General features: G+C 43.7%; 1 protein-coding gene across 2 annotated transcripts in view; it reads left to right on the top strand.

Annotated features, from left to right (window-relative positions):
* Nucleotides 1–23,960, top strand: part of LOC106587099 (ubiquitin carboxyl-terminal hydrolase 43) — a 131,559-nt gene that overhangs the window by 95,502 nt on the left and 12,097 nt on the right. For both annotated transcript variants that reach the window (XM_014175103.3, XM_014175093.3), the window contains exons 7-9: nt 10,185–10,347; nt 13,200–13,311; nt 20,352–20,455. In XM_014175103.3, coding sequence (XP_014030578.3) covers nt 10,185–10,347; nt 13,200–13,311; nt 20,352–20,455 — 379 coding nt within the window. The remainder of the gene's footprint in view (nt 1–10,184; nt 10,348–13,199; nt 13,312–20,351; nt 20,456–23,960) is intronic.

Raw genomic sequence — 23,960 nt, 5'->3', positions numbered from 1 at the left:
GTAGCTCAGCGGGGGACTGGGAATCAGGCCCATTGCCTCCTGGTGGGGAGTCAAAATTAGCAGAGCCTAAGAAATTTGTTGAAAACATTAGGAGAGAGAGGGAGAGAGAGCGGTATAAAATACACACTGGCTGGTAGAACAATGGCATGTGTTTGTGTCGCACTGGCAGAAGAGAAAGACAAATGTAACTTTAGGTGAGATGTTTTTAGGCGGAAGTCATAGTCTATTTTAAGAGATGGATTTTATGGATGAATATTTTGCTCTGGAGGAATAGTCTCCACCGTTTCATGGTTATGAATTTCTGTTGAGTTTTCATATTAGAAGTTATTGGAAACCACAGGAAGACATTTTTAGGGATATTGGATCAACCCTTCTCCTTCATATACTGTAGTAATGAGATTTGTTATTTGGGAAAACAGTGTGGTATTGCTAGCCATGGAGTCAAGCGCTCATGATAGAAAACACTCAAAAAATCAAGGAAACTTTATACAGATATGACAATATCCTATTTCATCTCTCAACAGAACAGATATGTCAGTTGTCTATTACAGTACATAAAACCTTCCGTTTGAGGAAATCTTTGAAACTTTCCTACCAACTTTTTTAGACACTCTTACTTTACAAAAGGCCTGTTGTCCCTGAGGTAATCAAAGAGCCTATCAAGCTCTCGAGACAGAGTTGTCTGTTTGGCGAGGTCGGAGAATCAGGGCTGAGAGAGGGTTTGTGTGAAAGAAGAGGTGCCCTCTGGGAAAGGTGGCAAAGCGGGGACATATCCACCGAGATAAAGAAATCTGTCAATGGCCACAGACACAAGCACACAAACACACACACACACTCTCTCACTCTTTCTCCACCATTGTATTCAGTATTCATCTCCCTTCACAATGGACAGAGGAGTTCTATGGAACGTCCTCAGGTAGAATCTCAGTGTGAGTTTCCTTTCATCCTATCAAAATGCTAAAAGCTATTGACTGGAAACATGGTTGGGGTTGAATGTTGTGTAGCTCTGAGGTGTTTGTCTGAGCAGTGGAGGATGCATTGGCACTTACACAGAGCCCATTAGCTCTGCCCTTAGTGAGCACATTTTATTATTATATATATTCACACACTCAAGGCAAGCATTTTTAAACCAACACACACACACACACACACACACACACACACACACACACACACACACACACACACACACACACACACACACACACACAGGTTGCGGATGTATCTGCTAATGGGTGGTGAAGAGAATGCTGAGAAAAAGGCCCAGCTGTGCTCAATGGCTCAGCCCACATATCTCCATCTGCTTTTACAAGGCAGTTTTTCAATGATTGATGATGAGCTGTTTAAACCCATCGTCAGAAGTACTTCTAGAAATACTGTAGTTTGAAAGATGAATGGGAACCATTTGTTTCAGATTAAAGTTTGTGTTTGATTTTGACATTGTGTGCAACATGTCACCGTGCTACACTATATATACAAAAGTATGTGGACACCCCTTCAATTTAGTGGATTCGGCTTTTTCAGCCATACCCGTTGTTGACAGGTATATAAAATCGAGCACACGGCCATGCATTCTCTACAGACAAACATTGGCAGTAGAATGTCCTTACTGAAGAGCTCAGTGACTTTCAACGTGGAACCGTCATAGGATGCCACCTTTCCAACAAGTCAGTTCGTCAAATTTATGCCCTGCTAGAGCTGCCCTGGTCAACTGTAAGTGCTGTTATTGTGAAGTGGAAACGTCTACGAGCAACAACAGCTCAGCCGCGAAGTAGTAGGCCACACAAACTCACAGAACGGGACCGCCAAGTGCTGAAGTGTGTAGTGCGTAAAAATGGTCTGTCCTCGGTTGCAACGCTCACTACCAAGTTCCAAATTGAATGTTATTTGTCACATACACATAGCTTGTGCTTCTAGTTCTGACCATGCAGTAATATCTAACAAGTAATCTAACAATTTCACAACTACCTTACACACAAGTGTAAAGGGGTGAATGAGAATATGTACATGTAAGTATATGGATGAGCGATGACCGAGCGGCATAGGCAAGGTGCAATAGATGGTATAAAATACAGTATACACATGTGAAATGAGTAATGTAAGATATGTAAACATTATTAAAGGGGCATTATTTAGAGTGCATTGTATAAAGTGACTAGTGATCCATTTATTAAAGTGGCCAGTGATTGGGTCTCAATGTAGGCAGCAGCCTCTCTGAGTTAGTGATTGATGTTTAGCAGTCTGATGGCCTTGAGATAGAAGCTGTTTTTCAGTCTCTCGGTCCCAGCTTTGATGCACCTGTACTGGCACTGTTGCGCCTTCTTCACCACACTGTCTGTGTGAGCGGACCATTTTAGTTTGTCTGTGATGTGTACGCCGAGGAACTTAAAACTTTCCACCTTCTCCGCTGTTGTCCCTTCGATGTGGATAGGGGGGTGCTCCCTTTGCTGCTTCCTGAATTCCCCGATCATCTCCTTGGTTTTGTTGACGTTGAGTGAGAGGTTGTTTTCCTGACACCACACTCCGAGTGCCCTCACTTCCTCCCTGTAGGCTGTCTTGTCGTTGTTGGTAGTCAAGCCCACTACTATTGTGTCGTTGGCAAACTTGATGATTGAGTTGGAGGCGTGCATGGCCATGCAGTCGTGGGTGAACAGAGAGTACAGCAGGGAGCTGAGTACGCACCCTTGTGGGGCCCCAGTGTTGAGGGTCAGCGAAGTGGAGATGTTGTTTCCTACCTTCACCACCTGGGGGTGGCCCATCAGAAAGTCCAGGACCCAATTGCACAGAGCGGGGTTCAGACCCAGGGCCTCCAGCTTGATGATGAGTTTGGAGGGTACTATGGTGTTAAATGCTGAGCTGTAGTCAATGAACAGCATTCTTATATAGGTATTCCTTTTGTCCAGATGTGATAGGGCAGTGTGTAGTGTGATGGCGATTGCGTCATCTGTGGACCTGTTGGGGCGGTATGCAAACTGAAGTGGGTCTAGGGTGGCCGGTACGGTGGAGGTGATCTGATCCTTGACTAGTCTCTCAATGCACTTCATGATGACAGAAGTGAGTACTGCTGGGCGATAGTAATTTAGTTCAGTTATCTTTGCCTTCTTGGGTACAGGACCAATGGTAGCCATCTTGAAGCATGTGGGGACAACAGACTGGGATAGGGAGCGATTGAATATGTCCGTAAACACACCAGCCAGCTGGTCTGTGCATGCTTTGAGGATGTGGCTAGGGATGCCGTCTGGGCCAGCAGCTTTGCTAGGGTTACAGGTTTTAAATGTTTTACTCACGTTAGCCATGGAGAAGGTGGGGGGCAAAGTCCTTGTTAGCGGGCCGCGACGGTGGCACTGTATTATCCTCAAAGTGGGCAATGAAGGTGTTTAGTTTGTCTGGAAGTGTGATGTCGGTGTCCGTGACGTGGCTGGATTCTTCTTGTAGTATGTGATTTCCTGTAGACCCTGCCACATACGTCTCATGTCTGAGCCGTTGAATTGCGACTCCACCTTGTCCCTGTACTGGCATTTCGCTTGTTTGATTGCCTTGTGGAAGAAATAGCTACTACACTGTTTATATTCAGACATATTCCCAGATCTCTTTCCATGGTTAAATGCGATGGATCGCGCTTTCAGTTTTCCAGTTTCCCTTTGAAAAACGCCTTTTAGATCCAGTTGAAGCGTTTTGGTTCCAGATAGAACCCTTTTGGGTTCCATGTAGAACCCTTCCCAAAAGAGTTAGACCTGGAACCAAAAAGGGTTTTTCTATAGATGCGGTAAAGAGGTAAATCGACCAAACAATGGAATTGCCATGGAAACACTTGAGGGGAAAGGGCTGTAGGGGAAAGATCCGGAGTCTCCTCATTGCCCGCAGCAAAATGTGCCTACATTTTGTTTATATGTGTATTTCACACTATGTTGAGATGGACAATCTTGAGTATAAAGCTTGTATGGATGTCAACCACAATATATGTTAATGTCATCATTACCAATCAACTGCATTACAGTTAAAAATGTATTTGACTACCACCACTGATTTCTTAATGCTAGCTATGCTAACCAGACAGATTATTTCACTTATAATTCACTGTATCACAATTTCAGTGGGTCAGAAGTTTACATACACTAAGTTGACTGTGCCTTTAAACAGCTTGGACAATTCAGAAAATGATGTCATGGCTTTAGAAGCTGCTGTTAGGCTCATTTACATCATTTGAGTCAATTGGAGGTGTACCTGTGGATGTATTTCAAGGCCTACCTTCAAACTCAGTGCCTCTTTGCTTGACATCATGGGAAAATCAAAAGAAATCAGCCAAGACCTCAGAAAAAAAATTGTAGACCTCCACAAGTCTGGTTCATCCTTGGGAGCAATTTCCAAACGCCTGAAGGTACCACGTTCATCTGTACAAACAATAGTACGCAAGTAAAAACACCATGGGACCATGCAGCCGTCATACTGCTCAGGAAGGAGACGCATTCTGTCTCCTAGAGATGAACGTACTTTGCGAAAAGTGCAAATCAATCCCAGAACAACAGCAAAGGACCTTGTGAAGATGCTGGAGGAAACAGGTACAAAAGTATCTATATCCACAGTAAAACGAGTCCTATATGGACATAACATGAAAGGCCACTCAGCAAGGAAGAAGCCACTGCTCCAAAACCGCCATAAAAAAGCCAGACTACAGTTTGCAACTGCACACAGGATTGTACTTTTTGGAGAAATGTCCTCTGGTCTGATGAAACAAAAATAGAACTGTTTGGCCATAATGACCATCGTTATGTTTGCAGGAAAAAGGGGGATGTTTGCAAGCCGAAGAATACCATCCCAACTGTGAAGCATGGGAGTGGTGGCATCATGTTGTGGGGGGGCTTTGCTGCAGGAGGGACTGGTGCACTTCACAAAATAGATGGCATCATGAGAAGGAAAATTACGTGGATATATTGAAGCAACATCTCAAGACATCAGTCATGAAGTTAAAGCTTGGTTGCAAATGGGTCTTCCAAATGGACAATGACCCCAAGCATACTTCCAAAGTTGTGGCAAAATGGCTTAAGGACAACAATGTCAAGGTATTGGAGTGACCATCACAAAGCCCTGACCTCATTCCCATAGAAAATTTGTGGGCAGAACTGAACAAGTGTGTGCGAGCAAGGAGGCCTACAAACCTGACTCAGTTACACCAGCTCTGTCAGGAGGATTGGGCCAAAATTCACCCAACTTATTGTGGGAAGCTTGTGGAAGGCTACCCAAAACGTTTGACCCAAATTAAACAATTTAAAGGCAATGCTACCAAATACTAATTGAGTGTATGTCAACTTCTAACCCACTGGGAATGTGATGAAAGAAATAAAAGCTGAAATAAATCAATTTCTCTACTATTATTCTGACATTTCACATTCTTAAAATAAAGTGGTGATCCTAACTGACCTAAGACAGGGCATTGTTACTAGGATTAAATGTCAGGAATTGTGATAAACTGAGTTTAAATGTATTTGGCAAAGGTGTATGTAAACTTCCGACTTCAACTGTATGTTGAAAGACTGTCTTTTTGCTGTTAGCAACATGGCCGTGGTGTTTCATCTCTATCACTGATATACTGTTACGTCAACATAATTGCTTCAGAAAAATGAGTTAATTGATTTCCTCATCGTTATTGTTTACTTCTGAGTAAACATCCTGAGTAATGTCATGGCATATTTTACACAATCCAATCAGAGATAGGCAGGATGAGGCGATAGCCGTTCAGAAACAGGGAGGGCACAGGTCTAAAGTCAGTGAAGAATGCCATCCATGTGAATAGACCAGTTGTGTCGTTGTGGTTTTAGACTCTATACACCCACAGAGGATGCATCAGCCTGATCACAATCACAACCACATACCAACATTCCATCAGTGAGCTAGCTCTTCCTCTGCTTGTCTTACAGGCTCTATAATCTCTGACTCTCTGTGTTATATCATTTACTGGATTTTAGACCCAAGACTCTATTTCCTTTTTTAACTTATTCACTATAGATGGCACAGATAGATACTTTATCAAGATACATGTTGCCAAGATACCGGGAGGCAACCGTGGAATCAATCATAGGGGTCGGAGGTCTTTGGGGACCTGGTGTGGCGGTGATGAGATGCAGGTTTGGGATCCGGCGAGGGGGAGCAGGTGTGGCGGTGATGAGATGCAGGTTTGGGATCCGGCAAGGGGGAGCAGGTGTGGCAGGTCTATACAGTATCTCCCACCCTTTCTTTCTTTCTTTCTTTGGTTCTTTCTTTCTTTCTTTCTTTCTTTCTTTCTTTCTTTCTTTCTCTCTCTCTCTCTCTCTCTCTCTCTCTCTCTCTCTCTCGCTCTCGCTCTCGCTCTCTCTCTCGCTCTCTCTCTCTCCCTGCCGTTTTCCTCCATCTGTCATTTATTCAAGCAGCAGACAACTCAGGTGTCCTCAATTCACCTGTGGTGACGGCAACCAGACACAGGAAATGTCGGGACGTCTGTCTCGTCTAGAGCTTGTCCCCTCTCCCACCCTCCGTCGGACCCCACTACCCCCTGGGTATTTTTAGCGCAGAGTGTGGACAGAATTGACAGGGGTCACTTGTCTAGGTGACAAATCAAGACGGCTAAGCTTGTAGGAGCAGAAAAGCATTTGAAAAGCATGATTTTGTGATATTTACTAGTACACAGTAATAATTGATTTAGGTTGAGCATTCAATTCAGTAGTCACATGCACAACAACCAGCAGGAATTGTATGGTCAGACTTAACTGAAGCAGCTCTGTATGTGCTGTAGCCTGCAGGCTCGCCAGATAACAACAGCTTTATGCCTGTGACCTATATTCACAAATAGGTTGTAAACCCACTTTTATTTTTCTACTGATATCTCAAAGTATTATGTTTTAATCCCCCTGTCATAGAAGAGACTAGTATGTCAAGTCATCATCAATGAGCCAATATTCATATATTCTCACGATCTTGTTAGACAGAGATAATCGAGTCGTCATCCGGCATGATGGTACTTCAGGGAACACAGTTTTAAATAAGGCTCTGTTATTAAAACTAGCTTAAAGGAGTGAAGCTAAAAAAGTAGGCCTTAGTAACTGCGGTGAAGAAGTAGATCCCTGGGGGTTACTGTAAAAAAAAAATATTAGAGCCGTAGTTATTTTGGTGTTCATTACAATACGTATCCCTCCTCCTATGTGAATGTGAGACAGGTGTTGCGGGTGCTCTGGTGCAGTGTGCTACAGTGTTCCAATGTCCTCGTGCTACCACCCTGCATTCCTACATCTTCTATACTGAACAAAAATATAAACCAAACATGCAATAATTTCAACGATTTTACAGTTCATATAATGAAATCAATCTATTGAAAAAAAATCATTAGGCCCTAATTTATGGATTTCACTTGACTGGGGAGCCAGGCCAAGCCAATCAGAATGAGTTTTTCTCCACAAAAGGGCTTTATTACAGACAGAAATATTCCTCAGTTTCATCAGCTGTCCAGGTGGCTGTTTTCAGACGATACCGTAGCTGAGGAATCCGGATGTGGAGGTCCTGGGCTGGTGTGGTAGGTACGGTGTGAGGCCGGTAGGGTGTACAGCCATATTCTCTAAAATGGTGTTGGAGGTAGGTTATGGTAGAGAAATTAACATTAAATTCTCTTGCAACAGCTTTGGTGGACATTCCTGCAGTCAGCATGCCAATTGCACGCTCCCTCAAAACTTGAGACATCTGTAGAATTGTGTTGTGTGATAAAACTGAACATTTTAGAGTGGCATTTTATTGTCCCCAGCACAAGGTGCTTCTGTGTAATGAGCATGCTGTTTAATCAGCTTCTTGATATGCCACACCTGTCAGATGGATGTATTATCTTGGCAAAGGAGAAATGCTCACTAACAGGGATGTAAACAAATGTGTGCACAACATTTGAGAGAAATTGTAACAAGGGTCGTCTAAAGGGGACCAAGGCGCAGCGTGTATAGTGCTCATTCTTTTCTTTAATGAAAAAAGCACTTCAACAAAACAACAAACGACCGACAACAGTTCCGTAAGGTACACTTGACAAAACGGAAAACAACTACCCACACATGAAAAACAGGCTGCCTAAGTATGGCTTCCAATCAGAGACAATGAAAGACACCTGCCTCTGATTGGAAACCATACCTGGCCAAAACATAGAAAACAAAAACATAGAAAAGAAATCTAGAAAACCCCACATAGAAACAGAAAACCAAAACCACCCAAAACACCCACATGTCACGCCCTGACCACTCTACTATGGAAAATGACCTCTTACAAGGGTCAGGACGTGACAGTACCCCCCCCCCAAAGGTGCAGACTCCGACTGCACCCAAACAAAACCCAACAAAAACAAACAACAGTTTTCAGCTGTGCTAACATAATTGCAAAAGGGTTTTCTAATGATCAATTAGCCTTTTAAAATGATAAACTTGGATTAGTTAACATAACGTGCCATTGGAAAACAGGAGTGATGGTTTTTGATAATGGACCTCTGTACGCCTATGTAGATATTCCATTAAAAATCAGCAGTTTCTAGCTACAGTAGTCATTTACACATTAACCATGTCTGCACTGTATTTCTGATCAATTTGATGTTTCTTTCAAAAACAAGGAAACGTCTACGTGACCCCAAACTTTTGAACAGTAGTGTATATCAACTCTAGACACTGATTTTGTTCACTGCAGTATTGATACAATGAAGATAATTCGGTAAGCCCCAAAGCATCAATGAGTAGGTAAGCCCCAAAGCATCAATGGATTATTGGAGTAGGTAAGCCCCAAAGCATCAATGGAATATTGGAGTAGGTAAGCCCCAAAGCATCAATGGAATAGCTAAAGAGAGAGAGAGAATTATAGTGTGTGTGTCTGCATGTGGAAAAAGTATAGTGAAATAGTAGGTCTAAAAAGAGAGGGGGCGGAGAAAGAGAGCGATAGAGAGACAGAATTAGGGAGGGAGATGAAGAGCTGTGGGAGTGTGACAATTGTAATTAAACAGCTCAGTCCCTGAAGAGACACTTCAGCGACACTCCCCTTCTACTAGCACTGCTCTCCCACTCTCTCCTCCTTGTCTCTCTCTATCCCTGTATCGCTCTCTCTCTCACTCTATATATCCCTCTCTCCTGGTTGGCTGAGGAAGAAGGAATGAGGGCGAGGTTGTGAGAATGAGAGTCTGGCATGGGGTCTGGAAGATGCAGAGGCCAGACAGACAGACCTACCCACACTCCTCACCAACTCAGCTATCGCCACAGAGAACTGCTTTCCTGAGTAGTTTCAGGACATAGAAGTGTAGGTTTTGTATATGTTTAAAATAGCATACTGGTATTGTCTTGTGGGAGAAGTAAGCTGTTGTGTCCTTAGTATTTAGTTATTTGCTTATGCTCCTTATTGTCGTGGTAACAGGCTAGCCTTTCTGTGTGGATTGAAATGAAACTGGCTTTGGCCTTTCAGTGCATTTTATCTTCCCAGTGGGGAATTCAATATCAGAGAGGGGGGACGAGTCTGGCATGTGTGGGGGGGGGTACTTGATTAAAATGGAATACTTGATTATTCATTCACTTAGTCTTACTCACCATAGGCCATGCACTGGTGAATACATCCACTGATACTCAAGTGGTGGCCTTTTCTCTGTCAGCTTCGATATCTAAGTTGACATGATACGAATGATTAGAGTTTCTCAGTACATGCACCGCTGTGTGTGTGTGTGTGTGTGTGTGTGTGTGTGTGTGTACTTGTTTATGTGTGTGTGTGACACATTTCTACAGCGACAGTGATTAATTGCTCGGCGGCGTTGAACAAGTGTGTTTAATTAAATCCTCAGATAATGTCAACATTTACAATGTGTACGTTGCCCGGGAGACAGAGGTTCAGCCTCCTACACACTCCCCCTGTAGCTATTACCTACGATTAATCAACGTGTACATGTCGTAACAGATGTCAATTTTACAATGCCACCCTTTGGGTAAATCACAATCGTTGCTCCATTGTATAATGATTTTCACTTGATACGGTTAGTTTTCACAGTTGTGGGTGGTGTCAAATGGTGTCATTTTGAGTCATTGAGACCTGATAGAACCCCTCTTGAGCACACTCTGGCACGAGCTACCCCTGTTATGTATACGACCTTGTGTCTGCGCTCAACTTTGACCTCTCTCGACCCGTGTTTAACCTTCAACCTCTCTCTCCTCTCTCAGGCTTCCACCACAGCCTCCCATCCTCGCCATACACCTCTGGGCCAGAGGGTAAAAGGTTACCCCCATCGACCACTCTGTCCTCAGAGTTTCTGAACCACGGGGGTTCCACCAAGGTCCTCCTCGTAATCTGCAACACGGCAGGCTCTGGCCAGCAGGCCGTCAGGTGAGTCAGGTTTGGTTGATTGGGTCGGAATCTTGATTGGGTGGGATGGAGAGAAGCCATTTTGAAAATATGAGGTGTTAGGTGTGGATCAAACAAGCCTTTTTAGTTTATAGCGAAACAGTATCTCATGGGTGAACAGAGGAGTTCTGATAAACAATATGCACCAACCGTTTGAACAGAGTGTATTTTATCAGGGCAAAAATTCTACTGTCTCTTTACTAGTTCCAGCTGTAACGAGGACCCACTGGGCCCAAGGGGATGTGCTCCGAGTTCCATTTTCCAGTTCACATTACACAGGTTGCGTTTACACAGGCAGAACAATTCTGATCTTTTTCCACTAATTGGTATTTGGACCAATCAGATCAGCTCTTTTGCCAATACTTGGGCAAAATATCAGAATTGGGCTTGTAATCATTTTTGGACATCTTTTAAAACATGTATTTTTTCCTACTGAGAATCAAAGGGAGCATCGCTCCTGAGAGAAACCAAATACTGTAAATCCCAGTAAACAGCTTTGAATTATTCAATGTGAGAGAGAGAGAGAGAGAGAGAGAGAGAGAGAGAGACTGCATGCACAGAATTCTGCAAAAATATCCTCCGTGTACAACGTTAAACACCAAATAATACACGAAGAGCAGAAATAGGCCCGATACCCGCTAATGTTCAAAACCTAAACCTACAGAGAGATGAACCTGGAGAAGAGTCCCCTAAGCATGCTGGTCCTGGCTCTGTTCACAAACACACCCCACAGAGCCCCAGGACAGCAGCACAATTTGACCCAACCAAATCATGAGAAAACAAAAAGATAATTACTTTACACATCAGAAAGAATTAACAAAAAAACTGTGCAAATTAGAATGCTATTTGGCACTAAACAGAGAGTACACAGTGGCATAATACCTGACCACAGTGACTGACCCAAACTTAAGGAAGCTTTGACTCTGTACAGACTCAGTGAGCATAGCCTTGCTATTGAGAAAGGCCGCCGTAGGCAGACCTGGCTCTCAAGAGAAGACAGGCTGGATGCACACTGCCCACAAAATGAGGTGGAAACTGAGCTGCACTTCCTAACCTCCTGCCCAATATATGACCATATTAGAGACACATTTCCCTCAGATAACACAGATCCACAAAGAATTCGAAAACAAACCCAATTTTGATAAACTCCCATATCTACTGGGTGAAATACCACAGTGTGCCATCACAGCAGCAAGATTTGTGACCTGTTGCCACAAGAAAAGGGCAACCAGTGAAGAACAAACACCATTTGTAAATTCAACCCATATTTGTTTATTTATTTTCACTTTTGTATTTTAACTATTTGCACATCATTACAACACTGTATATAGACATAATATGACATTTGAAATGTCTTTATTCTTTTGGAACTTCTGTGAGTGTAATGTTCACTGTTAATTTTTATTGTTTATTTCACTTTTGTTTATTATCCATTTCACTTGCTTTGGGAATGTTAACATATGTTTCCCATGCCAATAAAGCCCTTTGAATTGAGAGAGAGAGAGATGTAATAACACTCACTCAAGCCATCTGCCCACTATTGGCCCATGCCTGTCAATCAAAAAGTCATTTTGAATTTTGTATGCTGTCATATACTGTCTGTCTGCTCCCTCCTCTACACACTCCTCTTGAGTGTGTATGCTCGTTTGTGCACGTACGTGTACCGGGAAACAGAGGGATATTCCCAAGGTCAGCTTGTTAATGTCAGGAGGATATTTGAGTACCTGTGGAGACCCCATCTCAGCCCTGTATGTCTCTGTTTATGCCCCCTGACTGGCACATGTCAACTGTGGTTGTCCCAGATTGCTGCCTGTTTGACAGAAACCTACAGATCATAACCACATACTGGTGTTAATACGCTGCTGTGGTTGATATTGGGCCAGTTTCACAGACACAGATTAAGCTCAGTCCTGGACTAAGATGTTTTCAGGTAACGAGCCCATTGAGTCATTACATCCTGGTCATCATTTGAGGATATTCACCCTGGGCTCACCTTGTGTCTAACAGAACGTTTCAATGGATGGTGATCATAGATCTTTGGGGTAGAGATTGGGCCAATGGCTTACCTGCTCACTCTAATAAACCGGTTTGAGGGACGGGGTGGCACTGGTCGCGAGGACAGACTATGTTTCACACAGACACACCAGGTGCGCACGTGTGCACACAAACACACGCAAACACATGCACACACACAAACACACTGACGTCTCAAAACAGCCTCCTCCGGTTTTATGACAAAACCAATCTAAGCAGTAGATGGGAAATATGTTCATTTCATTGAATGAAAGTGCTTTCTTCTAGGTTTTCTCATTCGGATCACTGACTAGTTCTCTCTCAAATCCACACAATGCTATTGGAAATGTAAATCCATCATTTAAAAAACGACATTCTCAGCCAAAATGTTCTCATGCCTGAAATATGCTTACAATGCCGCGTTGAAAACGCTGGCTTTCTCTTCACTTGTAGTCCTGTGGTCATTAAATACATGTTGAGTTGAGAGACCTGCTTAAATACGTTTCACATTCAAAAGGCCACAGGGTTGTAATGTACTCTACTTTGTGCAAATCCAAACATATGTTTGCCTCTCTCAAACAACTGCAGAATAACATTGTATTTTTTCTCCCCTTCTGTCTCCCTCTCTCTCTTTTCCTCCCTCTCTCTACCTCTTCTTCTTCCTCTCTCCCTCTCCATCTTCCTCTCCTTCACTCCTCCTCCCTCCCTCTCCTTCTCCCTCTCTCTCTCTCGCTCTCTCCTTCTCCCGCTCCCTCTCTCGCTCCCTCTCTCTCTCTCGCTCCCTCTCTCTCTCTCGCTCCCTCTCCCCCACCCCCCTCCAGGTTCGGCCCTCCCTTCCTCATGAGAGAGGAGCGTACCCTGTCCTGGGACCAGCTCCAGCAGAGTATCCTCAGCAAGCTCTATTACCTGATGCTGAACGGATCACAGGCTCAGGTCAGTTAACACTGGCACCACTGGTCACTACCATTCATTTACTACTACTGGTTCCTACTGTTTACTACCTGAAACAGTAGTACATTCCTACCTAGTGCTACTACCACCAGAAATAACATTCAGCCTACCAATATGCACTAATGGAGAGTGGTGGAGATCCTAATGATCTAGTGAGTTTCTCATACACACATACACACACACACACACACACACTTGCAGACACTCTTAAGACACAAGCCACCGTGTGTGTGCATGTGTGTGCTCTTGAGTCCTCAACAACTTCCTGGATAAAATAACCCCATCGTGAGAGGGAATTGGCTTTAATTACAAACGGGAGGCGTTACAATTAACCGGAGTGACCATAGCGACTGTCTCAGGAACGTTCATTTCCACCCAGTCAGAGACACAAGGAGCAGTGACACAGCAGATAATGTAGCGGCCAGGACAGCCCCATTGTTCTCTCACCATAGATAATGTAGCTGCCAGGACAGCCCCATTGTTCTCTCACCATAAATAATATAGCGGTGTAACGATCGGCGTAGTAATTGGACCAAGGCGCAGCGGGTTGAGTGCTCATCTTAACTTTATTGTGAACACGACTAATAAACAAAACAATAAACGAACAAACAGTCTTGTAGGCTCACACAGCAGTACAAAGAACAACCTCCCACAATTCCCATGACAAACACATTCCTAATTATAGGACCTTGAATCAGAGGCAACGATAGACAGCTGTCTCCAATTGAAGGCCCCAATCCCTAAACACAGATCTAAACACCCTAGAACAGACATAGAAATATACAAACATAGAACAATGACCAAAACCCCGGAATACATCAATCAAACACCCCTCTACATACACACACACCCCAAACCATATAAAACAAATACCCCCTGCCACGTCCTGACCAAACTATAATAACAAATAACCCATTTACTGGTCAGGACGTGACAAACGGCCAGGACAGCTCCATTGTTCTCTCACCATAGATAATGTAGCGGCCAGGACAGCCCCATTGTTCTCTCACCATATATAATGTAGCGGCCAGGACAGCTCCATTGTTCTCTCAACATAGCAATTAACTCTAGATGCACTGAGCAGTGTGGGGTCAGCATCCATACATCAAACTGTGGCTTCTGCCCTGATAACACACAGATTTGATACAGGATACAGGGAGTAAAGACAAGCACGCTGTTACGTAGACCGGTATGTCCTCACTTTGTTACAGTGGATCCACTATAGACATTATAAGTACTGTAAGCAATGAGCCCCATTCCCTGACCATCCTGCATTCACTATACACTATAGGGCTACTCTATACACACATTAAGCAGGAACCATGGTTTAGTACATTATTTATTCTGTAGACCAGGGGTCACCAACCTTCTTTAAGTCGAGATCACTTTCTGAGTCAAAATGGAAGCTGAGATCTACCGTTACATTTAGTTGGGGACGTGACTTTAAAACGTAAGCCTATGTCACATTAACCTGTTAAAAACGGTACTGTAGTAGTGAGGTTTGTGCAGTAGCCTGTAGGCCCAAACATTATCTCTGTATATTGCTCTGCCAATGCATTGTTGTTCTTCTCAGACCATTTTTGTTTCATATTTCAACATTTGAGGTAGGCTACATGATCACGCCGGTAATAGATCAGTTGTTTTATTACTTGTGAGCGTATGTTTATATAATTAGCTTTTTCTTATTTTACTGGGCTGATGGAGCCTGCATCTGATGGTCAGTCTCAGCGGAGGGAGAGAGCAGCAGACTGAGGGTCCGCCTCTCAACGTCCCTCCGCTCTCCCTTTCCTCCGCTGACACAGACCAAAAAGGGACACCGTCTTCCAGCTGATGGCGAATGTTGCCTCGGACTGCATTAGTTCTATCTAATGCACAGAGAAAGTGAAATATTCCTCGCTATTAAAACAGACACAAGTTGCTAATAACAACAATGCAAGCCTACAGATACACTTTCCTACTCATTCATTGCAGCTGCAGTGCTGGTTGTAGCGCTAGTGGAAGTAGGGAGAACGCACATTTCATGGCTTATCAAAGTGTTGACAGTGCTGAGTAAAAAGTTAAACATGAACTCATAAAAACAGCAGTTGTTTGCTGTATTCATTGACAGTCTCTCTCTAGTCATGGTTTTAAACGTTTAGAAATCTCACAGTATATAAACTTTGCTGTTGCTTTCTTTTACGCCTTCTATGTTACTGCAGACATCCGATTGGCCAGTGGTAGGCCTATAGTGCACTTGATTTGCTCCAACCGGGCCCACCGGGAAGGCAGAGTTTGTACCTTCAGACGTATGAAATGGTTCAAAATGGGAACATGTTGCCTACCTGGCGCGCTGAATCGGGTGCACCTATCGCCAACAGCGTGAGACGAATTTAAAAAATATTAATGTAAGGCTTTATCGTTGGGTTTTTTACATAAATGGTGGGCGATCGACTAGGAATGCCTTGGAGATCGACCAGTCGGTGACCACTGCTATAGACAAAGGAGTTCAACACTGCCACAATGACCCCCTCACTTTACCTTGACCCTGTCAGGCTGTCTAGGACCAGTGGAGATGTGGAATCAGGAGCAGGAGGCAGAGGGCCGGAGCAACAGTGTTTTAATAATAAATGCCAACACAATAGCCGTAGGGCACAGGGCGCGTGACAAAGTCCGCCAGGGAAAAACACATTCCCAAAAATTAAACGCTCCGGAAAAAGCGCATGGGGCGCAGCCCGGCAATACAATAGACAATATCCAGCAAACAAACAACTATACTCGCAACTGTCTAGAGTAGACAATAAACAATCCCGCACGAGAACCCCAACTGAAAATACACTCTAAATAACCCCCCACTAATGACAGACACAAAACAGATGCGGGATAGACACAGAAACAACGATCGGTGGCAGCTAATAGGCCGGCGACGACGACCGCCGAGCGCCGCCCGACCGAGGAGGGACGCCACCTTCGTTAGATACTGTGACAGACCCTTCCTTTTTATACACAACTATCCTCAGCTCCTAAGGCGGGCTGCCCTGTCGCTATGGGAGACACCATGGTGATAGTGCAGTGTTTGACAAGGAGGCCTTATCCAGGGCAAACAGCCCTGGGCTCAAAGTCTCAGGTAGTTCTAAGGCTGATAAGCCCCAGACAAGGTCCTACCTCAACAGAGAAGGAACTATTTCTTTAGACCTAGTGTTGACACACTGATCTGTATCTCCACGGCAACAAGCTCCTTGTCAAGTTAACTCTGTCAAGCTGTGTGACCATCAACTGCATTGTCTGGTTCCCTTTACTTCTCATTCATAGCAAAGCTGTATGCAGACTGAATTCACAGTTAAGTTCCAGGACAGAATTATTGTTTGGTATTTACTTGTATTTGAGGTGTTTGTTTGACTCCCTGGGGGATTTTTCACTTCAAAGTGTAGTTTGTCCGACTTTCTTATGTCATTCATATTTGTTTTGTGGAAGAGGAACTTCATAAGATGTTATGGCGCCGCCTGTAGGTTTCTCAACAACATACATTCAGAAAGTATTCATACCCCTTGACACATTTTGTTGTATTACAGCCTGAATTCAAAATGGATTAAATTGATCTACAGACAATACCCATAATGAAAAAGTTATGTTTTTAGAAGAAAAAAAATAAATGAATGCAAATAAAATACAGAAATATATAATTTACATAAATTGTCACACCCCTGAGTCAATACTTTGGTAGAAGCACCTTTGGCAGTGATTACAGCTGTGAATCTAAAAGCTTTCCACACCTGGATTGTACAACATTTGTCCATTATTCTTTTCAAAATTGTTCAAGCTCTGTCAAATTGGTTGTTGATCATTCCCAGACAGCCATTTTCAGGTCTTGCCATAGATTTTCAAGGATATTTAAGTCAAAACTGTAACTTGGCCATTCAGGAACATTCACTGTCTTCTTGGTAAGCAACTCCAATGTAGATTGGGCCTTGTGTTTTAGGTTATTGTCCTTCTGAAAGGGGAATGAATCTCCCAGTGTCTGGTGAAAAGCAGACTGAACCAGGTTTTCCTCCAGGATTTTGCCTGTGCTTAGCTACATTCCATTTCTTTTTATTCAGGAAAACTCCTCAGTCCTTAAAGACTACAAGCATACCCATAACATGATGCAGCCAACACTATAAAATATGTGTTGTGTTGGATTTGCCACCAAAATAATTTCACTTTCACATTATGGGGTATTGTGTGTAATTGTCTATTTAATCATGTTAATTCAATTTAATTTATGCAACTTATTATGCGATTTGTTATGCACATTTTTACTCCTGAACCTATTTAGGCTTGCCATAACAAGGGGGTTGAATACTTATTGACTCGAGACATTTTAGATTTCATTTTCTACAACCAAATTTCCACTTTGATGTTATGGGGTATTGTTTTTAGATCAATAACAAACAATCTCAATTTAATCCATTTTAAATTCAGGCTGTAACACAACAACATTTGGAAAGATGAAAGTTGTGTGAATACTTTCTGAAGGCACTGTAGCAAGTGATGTTTTGAGCACTATATACTACCCTGTATCACCACCAAAACTGCCCTCTAGCAGGAAAGAGGAAGGAAGAGATCGCTTTAAAGATTCGTAATTTACAGGCAATACACCAGTGAAATAAGTACATGTGAGGAGAAGTGTCTGTTATGGTTTGGTAAGTTCCTCGCCACACCATGTGTTGTAGAGGTCAGATCTTGCACTCGTTAGATCCTACATTACATAAAAGCTTTAGTACCCACCTACATATGAGTCATTCCAGCATTGTGTCAGCTTTAGACAAAGGAGATGATTGTGGACTACAGGAAAAAGAGGACCGAGTACGCCCCCATTCTCATCGACGGGGCTGGAGTGGAGCAGGTTGAGAGCTTCAAGTTCCTTGGTGTCCACATCACCAACAAACTAGAATGGTCTAAACACACCAAGACAGTCGTAAAGAGGGCACGACAAAACCTATTCCCCCTCAGGAGACTGAAAAGATTTGGCTTGGGTCCTCAGATCCTCAAAATGTTCTACAGCTGCACCATCGAGAGCATCCTGACTGGTTGCATCACTGCCTGGTATGGCAACTGCTTGGCCTCCGACCACAAGGCACTACAGAGGGTAGTGCGTACGGCCCAGTACATCACTAAGGCCAAGCTTCCTGCCATCCAGGACCTCTACACCAGGCGGTGTCAGAGGAAGGCCTAGTCATAGACTGTTCTCTCTGCTACCGCATGGCAAGCAGTACCGGAGTGCCAAGTCTAGGTCCAAGAGGCTTCTAAACAGCTTCTACCCCTAAGACATAAGACTCCTGAACAACTAATCAAATGGCTACCCAGACTATTTGCATTGCCCCCCCCCCCCCCCCCCCCTCTCTGTTATTATCTATGCATCGTCACTTTAATAACTTCTTACATGTACATATTACCTCAATTACCTCGACTAACCGATGCCCCCGCATATTGACTCTGTACCGGTACCCCCTGTATATAGTCTCACTATTGTTATTTTACTGCTGCTCTTTAATTACTTGTTACTTTTATCTGTTATTCATATTTTGGGGGGAAACTGCATTGTTGGTTAGGGGCTCGTAAGTAAGTATTTCACTGTAAGGTCTACACCTGTATTCGGCGCTTGTGACAAATACAATTTGATTTGATTGCAGAATGCTGATAACTGTTGGATCGAATCTACAAGGCAGATCAGAATGTACAAGATATATTACTTTGAGGCTCAGAGAGGATGTGTCTCTTTGAAAAAGATCCTATGTGTGTTGTGCACTTTATAGAAGTAGTTCAGAGGTAGTGCACTATATAGGGAATAGGGTGTCATTTTAGACACAGACCTGTGATTTTGACCAAGTAATCCAGGCTTGGTGTATTTTCTTCACCATACAGTTTGTTGTTCTCACAAGCAGTGTTTTTTGATCATTTGTGTCTGTACCCAACAAATACACAAACATTTGCTGAAAAGGAAGATAAGGATATTCTCTCCTCAAGGCTTTGTCGGTTTAATATTTAATCCCACTTGATTTGTCCCTAATCCAGACAGATTAAAAGTATTACAGATATCCTCCAGAAAGACAGTGGTATGACATGAAATCTTCACAGGCATTAAATAAACAGGTGTTTATCTATTCTTCAACATGCACACAAACACACACACACCTCCTCCACTCACTTTCACTCCACTCTTCCTCATCCAAAGAAGTTCCCTCGAGTTCTAAACTTCCCTCAAACTTCCTCAAACTCACTTATAAACTCAGCCTAATTGCTCATCAACGCAGAGTTGTTCATTATGGTCTTACGAAAGATAACCTCACAACCGCATATGTATGGTCCACTCCCCCAAACAAAATACTTCTTTGCCGTTTTCATTTGGTGGTCACGGTCTTATTAACTAGGATGCATCCCAAATGACACCCTATTCCCTACACAGTGCACTACTCTTGACCAGGGCCCTATGGCTCTTGTAGTGCCCTGTGTAGGGAATAGGTTGCCGTTTGGGACGCAAGGTTACTCATTTATTTCTCTGTATGCTTGGCTGAGGCTCTATTCTCCAGCGGCCTTCATTCCAAATGAGACCATTAGGTTTAATTTGCAACGTGATTCTGCTCTCTACCTTCTAATAACTTAGCCCCTCTTGTCTAATTCATCTCCTAATGCACCTTGTTCAGTCAAGGGTGGAGCTGTGGAGCTAGAGACACCGCTAACAATGCTGTTGTTATGAGTGGAACCTTTGTCCGTTTGTGATACGTTTTTATTTTATCCAAAGAAAGATACTGTACTGCTTGCTCCCGCAGTGTTCTTACAGTATTACAATTCACTTGTATGATAGAAAAAGTTTGAACATTTTCAACCACCTCTATTGTGGTGACCAAGCAGCTTTCAGATGCATAGCAAGTTTCAGTGCAAATGTACGATATCTCGTCTCGTGTCATCTTACCTCGTCTCGTCTTATCTCATGGCGTCTTATCTTACCTCTTCTCGTCTTATCCCGTGTCTCACTTATCTCGTTGAATGTCTGTGTTTCCCTGCAGAATGCAGGGTCGCTGTTCAAGATCAGAGTGGTGGGAGGGTCTGCCTCCTACAGCTACCTGTCCCCACAAGATGGACGCCCTCTCTTCCACCCTGCCGTGGACAGGTAAGACCACCAGCACCTGCATTATCCATCTCTCTCTCGCTCTTTCTCTCTCTCGCTCTTTCTCTCTCTTTCTCACACTCTCTCTCTCCCACTCACACTCTGTATCTCTCTTTCTTTCTCTCTCTCTCTCTCTCTCTCTCTCTCTCTCTCTCTCTCTCTGTCTGTCTGTCTGTCTGTCTGTCTGTCTGTCTGTCTGTCTGTCTGTCTGTCTGTCTGTCTGTCTGTCTGTCTGTCTGTCTGTCTGTCTGTCTGTCAGCCAGTCAGTCTAAAATACCTGAACTAAGGTACTGTTCGTACATAAAGCCCACTAAAATGTCTGTCATTGAGTAACTTTTCCACTCTACTGAACAGCCACTGTCAGACATAAAATGGTAAATCATGGTATCTCTGAACACTTGCCTATTCTGTGCAAACAGTGCCTTTGAGAAGCCAATGAGCCATGAGGGTCTTACTGTAAAAAGGTAGAGGAATCAAGTCGCAGTGAAGATAAGACAAGAGCCTTTATTCTCCCTCCTGTAGAGTGGCTTCAGCTGTCGTAGGAGCCACAGGGAGCTCCATCTAAAGCTGTGCTGTTGTTGTGATGTGACGGTATAGTGCAGTAGTTCTATTGAGGAGGTGGGACATGGGGTCAGATGCTCGGTAAACGTAAACTTGTCTTGGGGTGGGTGAGTTCGGGGAAGAGGGGTTGTCTGTGTGACCCTCTCTCATCAGCATTTGCAAGAGAAGATGTGTCATGGAATGTTTATCTGTATATCCATTATATACAGAGATACATAGATTGATCAGAAAACCGCCTTGATCTGGATCATCTTTGAGTTGTCCCTTCAGTATACTGAATTGACCAGAATGAATAAGTGGTATCCTATCTGACTATCCTTTGTTCTGGCAATTCATCTTACTCAAGAGCATGGCCATTCAGTTCCCAAGGTCCTTGAATTACAATGCGGTTATAAACGAAAACATGGTACCGTTACTATTTCAATTGTGTTCTTCCCTAAAGCTAGAGAGGAGCCATACTGTCTGCTCTTTATATTTAAAAACTCGTATTTTCATCATAACACAGTATTACTGTATTCCTCTTACAATGTAATTGCACCAACTCATCTTTCATAAACGGGCATGCGAGGAGACTTGGGGTATTGACCTCTGTACAGCGTTGGCTTTACAAACATGTCATATGGAAGTTATTTCATCGAATTTTCCCTGGCCAATGTCGAACATGATGTTCCTTAGAAACAGTACATAGGCCAGGGGCAACAATTTCAGGTATGAACAAGATTCGATTAAAGAGAAGGAGTCTTTAGGAAAGAACCACACTGCCCCTCTGCTAGAGGCAGACAGGGAGACATGAGACTTTCTCCTCAGATCCACTATACAGACAGGAGGAGAGAGAGAGAGAGAGTGACAGAGAGAATAGTAGCTGACTGACAAGTAGTTGGTTGGCTGAGGACTGAGTAGGTGGACAGCTCTGTACAGCAGGGGGACATGGTATCATCATCAGCCACTCTTCAAGGGTTCTGAGCTTCGCTCTCCCATGAATGAGGGATCCTCTGAAGGTCAAAGATGAGGCCCTTGGGCACTGGAAAAGGGCACGAGGAAAGGTCAAGGGCACTGAGAAAGGGCTCGACAGGCTTCCTACCACCCACCACCCTCTCTGGGAGTGTGCATGCATGTGTACGTCACTCTCTCTCTCTCTCTCTCTCACACTCTCTCTCACTCTTTCCCCTGGTGCTAATTTCAACCGCTCCTTCAGGGTATTAGGAGGTCTGGTATTCTAAAATGAAGTGTTATTGATCTGCAGGGAAAGGAAAGGTGAAGAGGAGGGGGAGGTTTGAGAAGTAGGACTGTTCTCAAGGGAATTAGAATGGCGTGTGACGGACAAGGGATGAGACACAGGCATGGCCTTTGAAGGAGCGTGTGTGTGTGTGTGACAAGTATGTGGATGAAAGAGCCATTGGAACCACAATAGTGCTTTGAATCAGAGTACATTGTTGGTCTGAGTGTATTGAGGCTGAATTCCAAGTCCGAGTACATGACAAAGATCCAATGTAAAGAATGTTGACACAAGTGCCTCTTGACAAAGTCATTCTGTACTGAAAATACAGTCAACACAATTGGAATTCAGAGTGGGGGGGAAACAAGGTTATCTTCCTTGATTTCCTTTGGTAGGATTAGCATTTTTATCCAGTCAAAAGAATAACAGTGACATCATACTCTCTCTCGCTCTCTCCCCATCTCTGTAACTCTATTTTAATCTCTTCCATGACAGAGAGACAACAACTAAGCCTATAAGCAGCTCTGCTATAGTGCCTAAGTGCCTGCTCTTTGCCCCCCCAGTTAGTAAAGTCATAAGCAGGCATTTAAGACGTTGGGTTCAGACCGTGGCAGACTTTTCAGCTCTGAATTACACAGTCAGATTCATTTTGACAAGCAGCCTCTCTTCCTTAATTGCAATTGTTTCTGCGTGGATTTGAAGGCGGGTTGGAATAATGCGTGAACGTGGAAGGAATTAATGGGGCTGCGGTCGTCTGTGGAGCGAAGCTGGCTGTTAATTCTGAGGTGATATTGATGAACGCAATGCACATGCATCCAGACATGATTGCACGCACACACACACACACACACACACACACACACACACACACACACACACACACACACACAAAGAACATCCTTTACAGATTCAGTCATTTGTGCTCATACAGTATGTGTGTCTATGTGTGTAGTCATGGTAAACGTTGGTTTTTGATGTTTTAAGTTGAGACACTGTTACCTCCCCATAAGTTAAATTACAAACACTTGCATCGGGCTGGGGGTTTCACTTCTCAGTTAAGTTAAGGGTTAAAGTTTAGGAAAGGCTTAAAACCGATTTTTACACGCAACACTCAGCGCCAGAGCTCAGCTTTTACACCCATCCACCATCCCTGTCCACAACGCCCTAGCAAGCCAACAGCCTACTGAAAATGAGTAGCACTCACAGTTCCCCCTAGTGGACCGTTTTTGAAGGCAATTCTATTCATGTTCTTGGGACCTGGATGGATGTCTCTACTTTGACCACAAACTAAAGCAATCTCCCTGGTCCATGAACACACACACACACACACACACAGAGAGAGAGAGAAGTCAGACTACATCCACTATTGAAGCAGTGTCCTTTATGTCCCAGTGTCCTGCAGGTAGAGGAGGTGGTAGTCTGTCTGTCTGTCTGTCTGTCTGTCTCTCTCTGTCTGTCTGTCTCTCTGTCTGTAGCCACTGGGACTGTGACCTTGGGTTGAGTCCAAGGCAGACAACAGCACACACCATCACACAACCCGAGGACTAACTTACCTTTACAACGTACACTTTCAAGGACACAAACAAACACACGCTCACACACCAAATGAATCCTCTCACAACTGTTTTTCTGACCGCAGTGCTTCAAACACCAAGTTGATTCCCCAGATGGATTTCTCCGTCTGTGTTTCTACCTCAGAACTCCCTGTTTCCTGGAGTGACTGTTGAAGAG

The sequence above is a fragment of the Salmo salar genome, chromosome 02, assembly GCF_965601325.2.
Source record: "Salmo salar chromosome 02, fSalSal1, whole genome shotgun sequence".
NCBI classification, from domain to species: domain Eukaryota; kingdom Metazoa; phylum Chordata; class Actinopteri; order Salmoniformes; family Salmonidae; genus Salmo; species Salmo salar.
The sequence above is the reverse complement of the archived record's forward strand: the minus strand, read 5'-3'. Positions and strand labels throughout refer to the sequence as shown.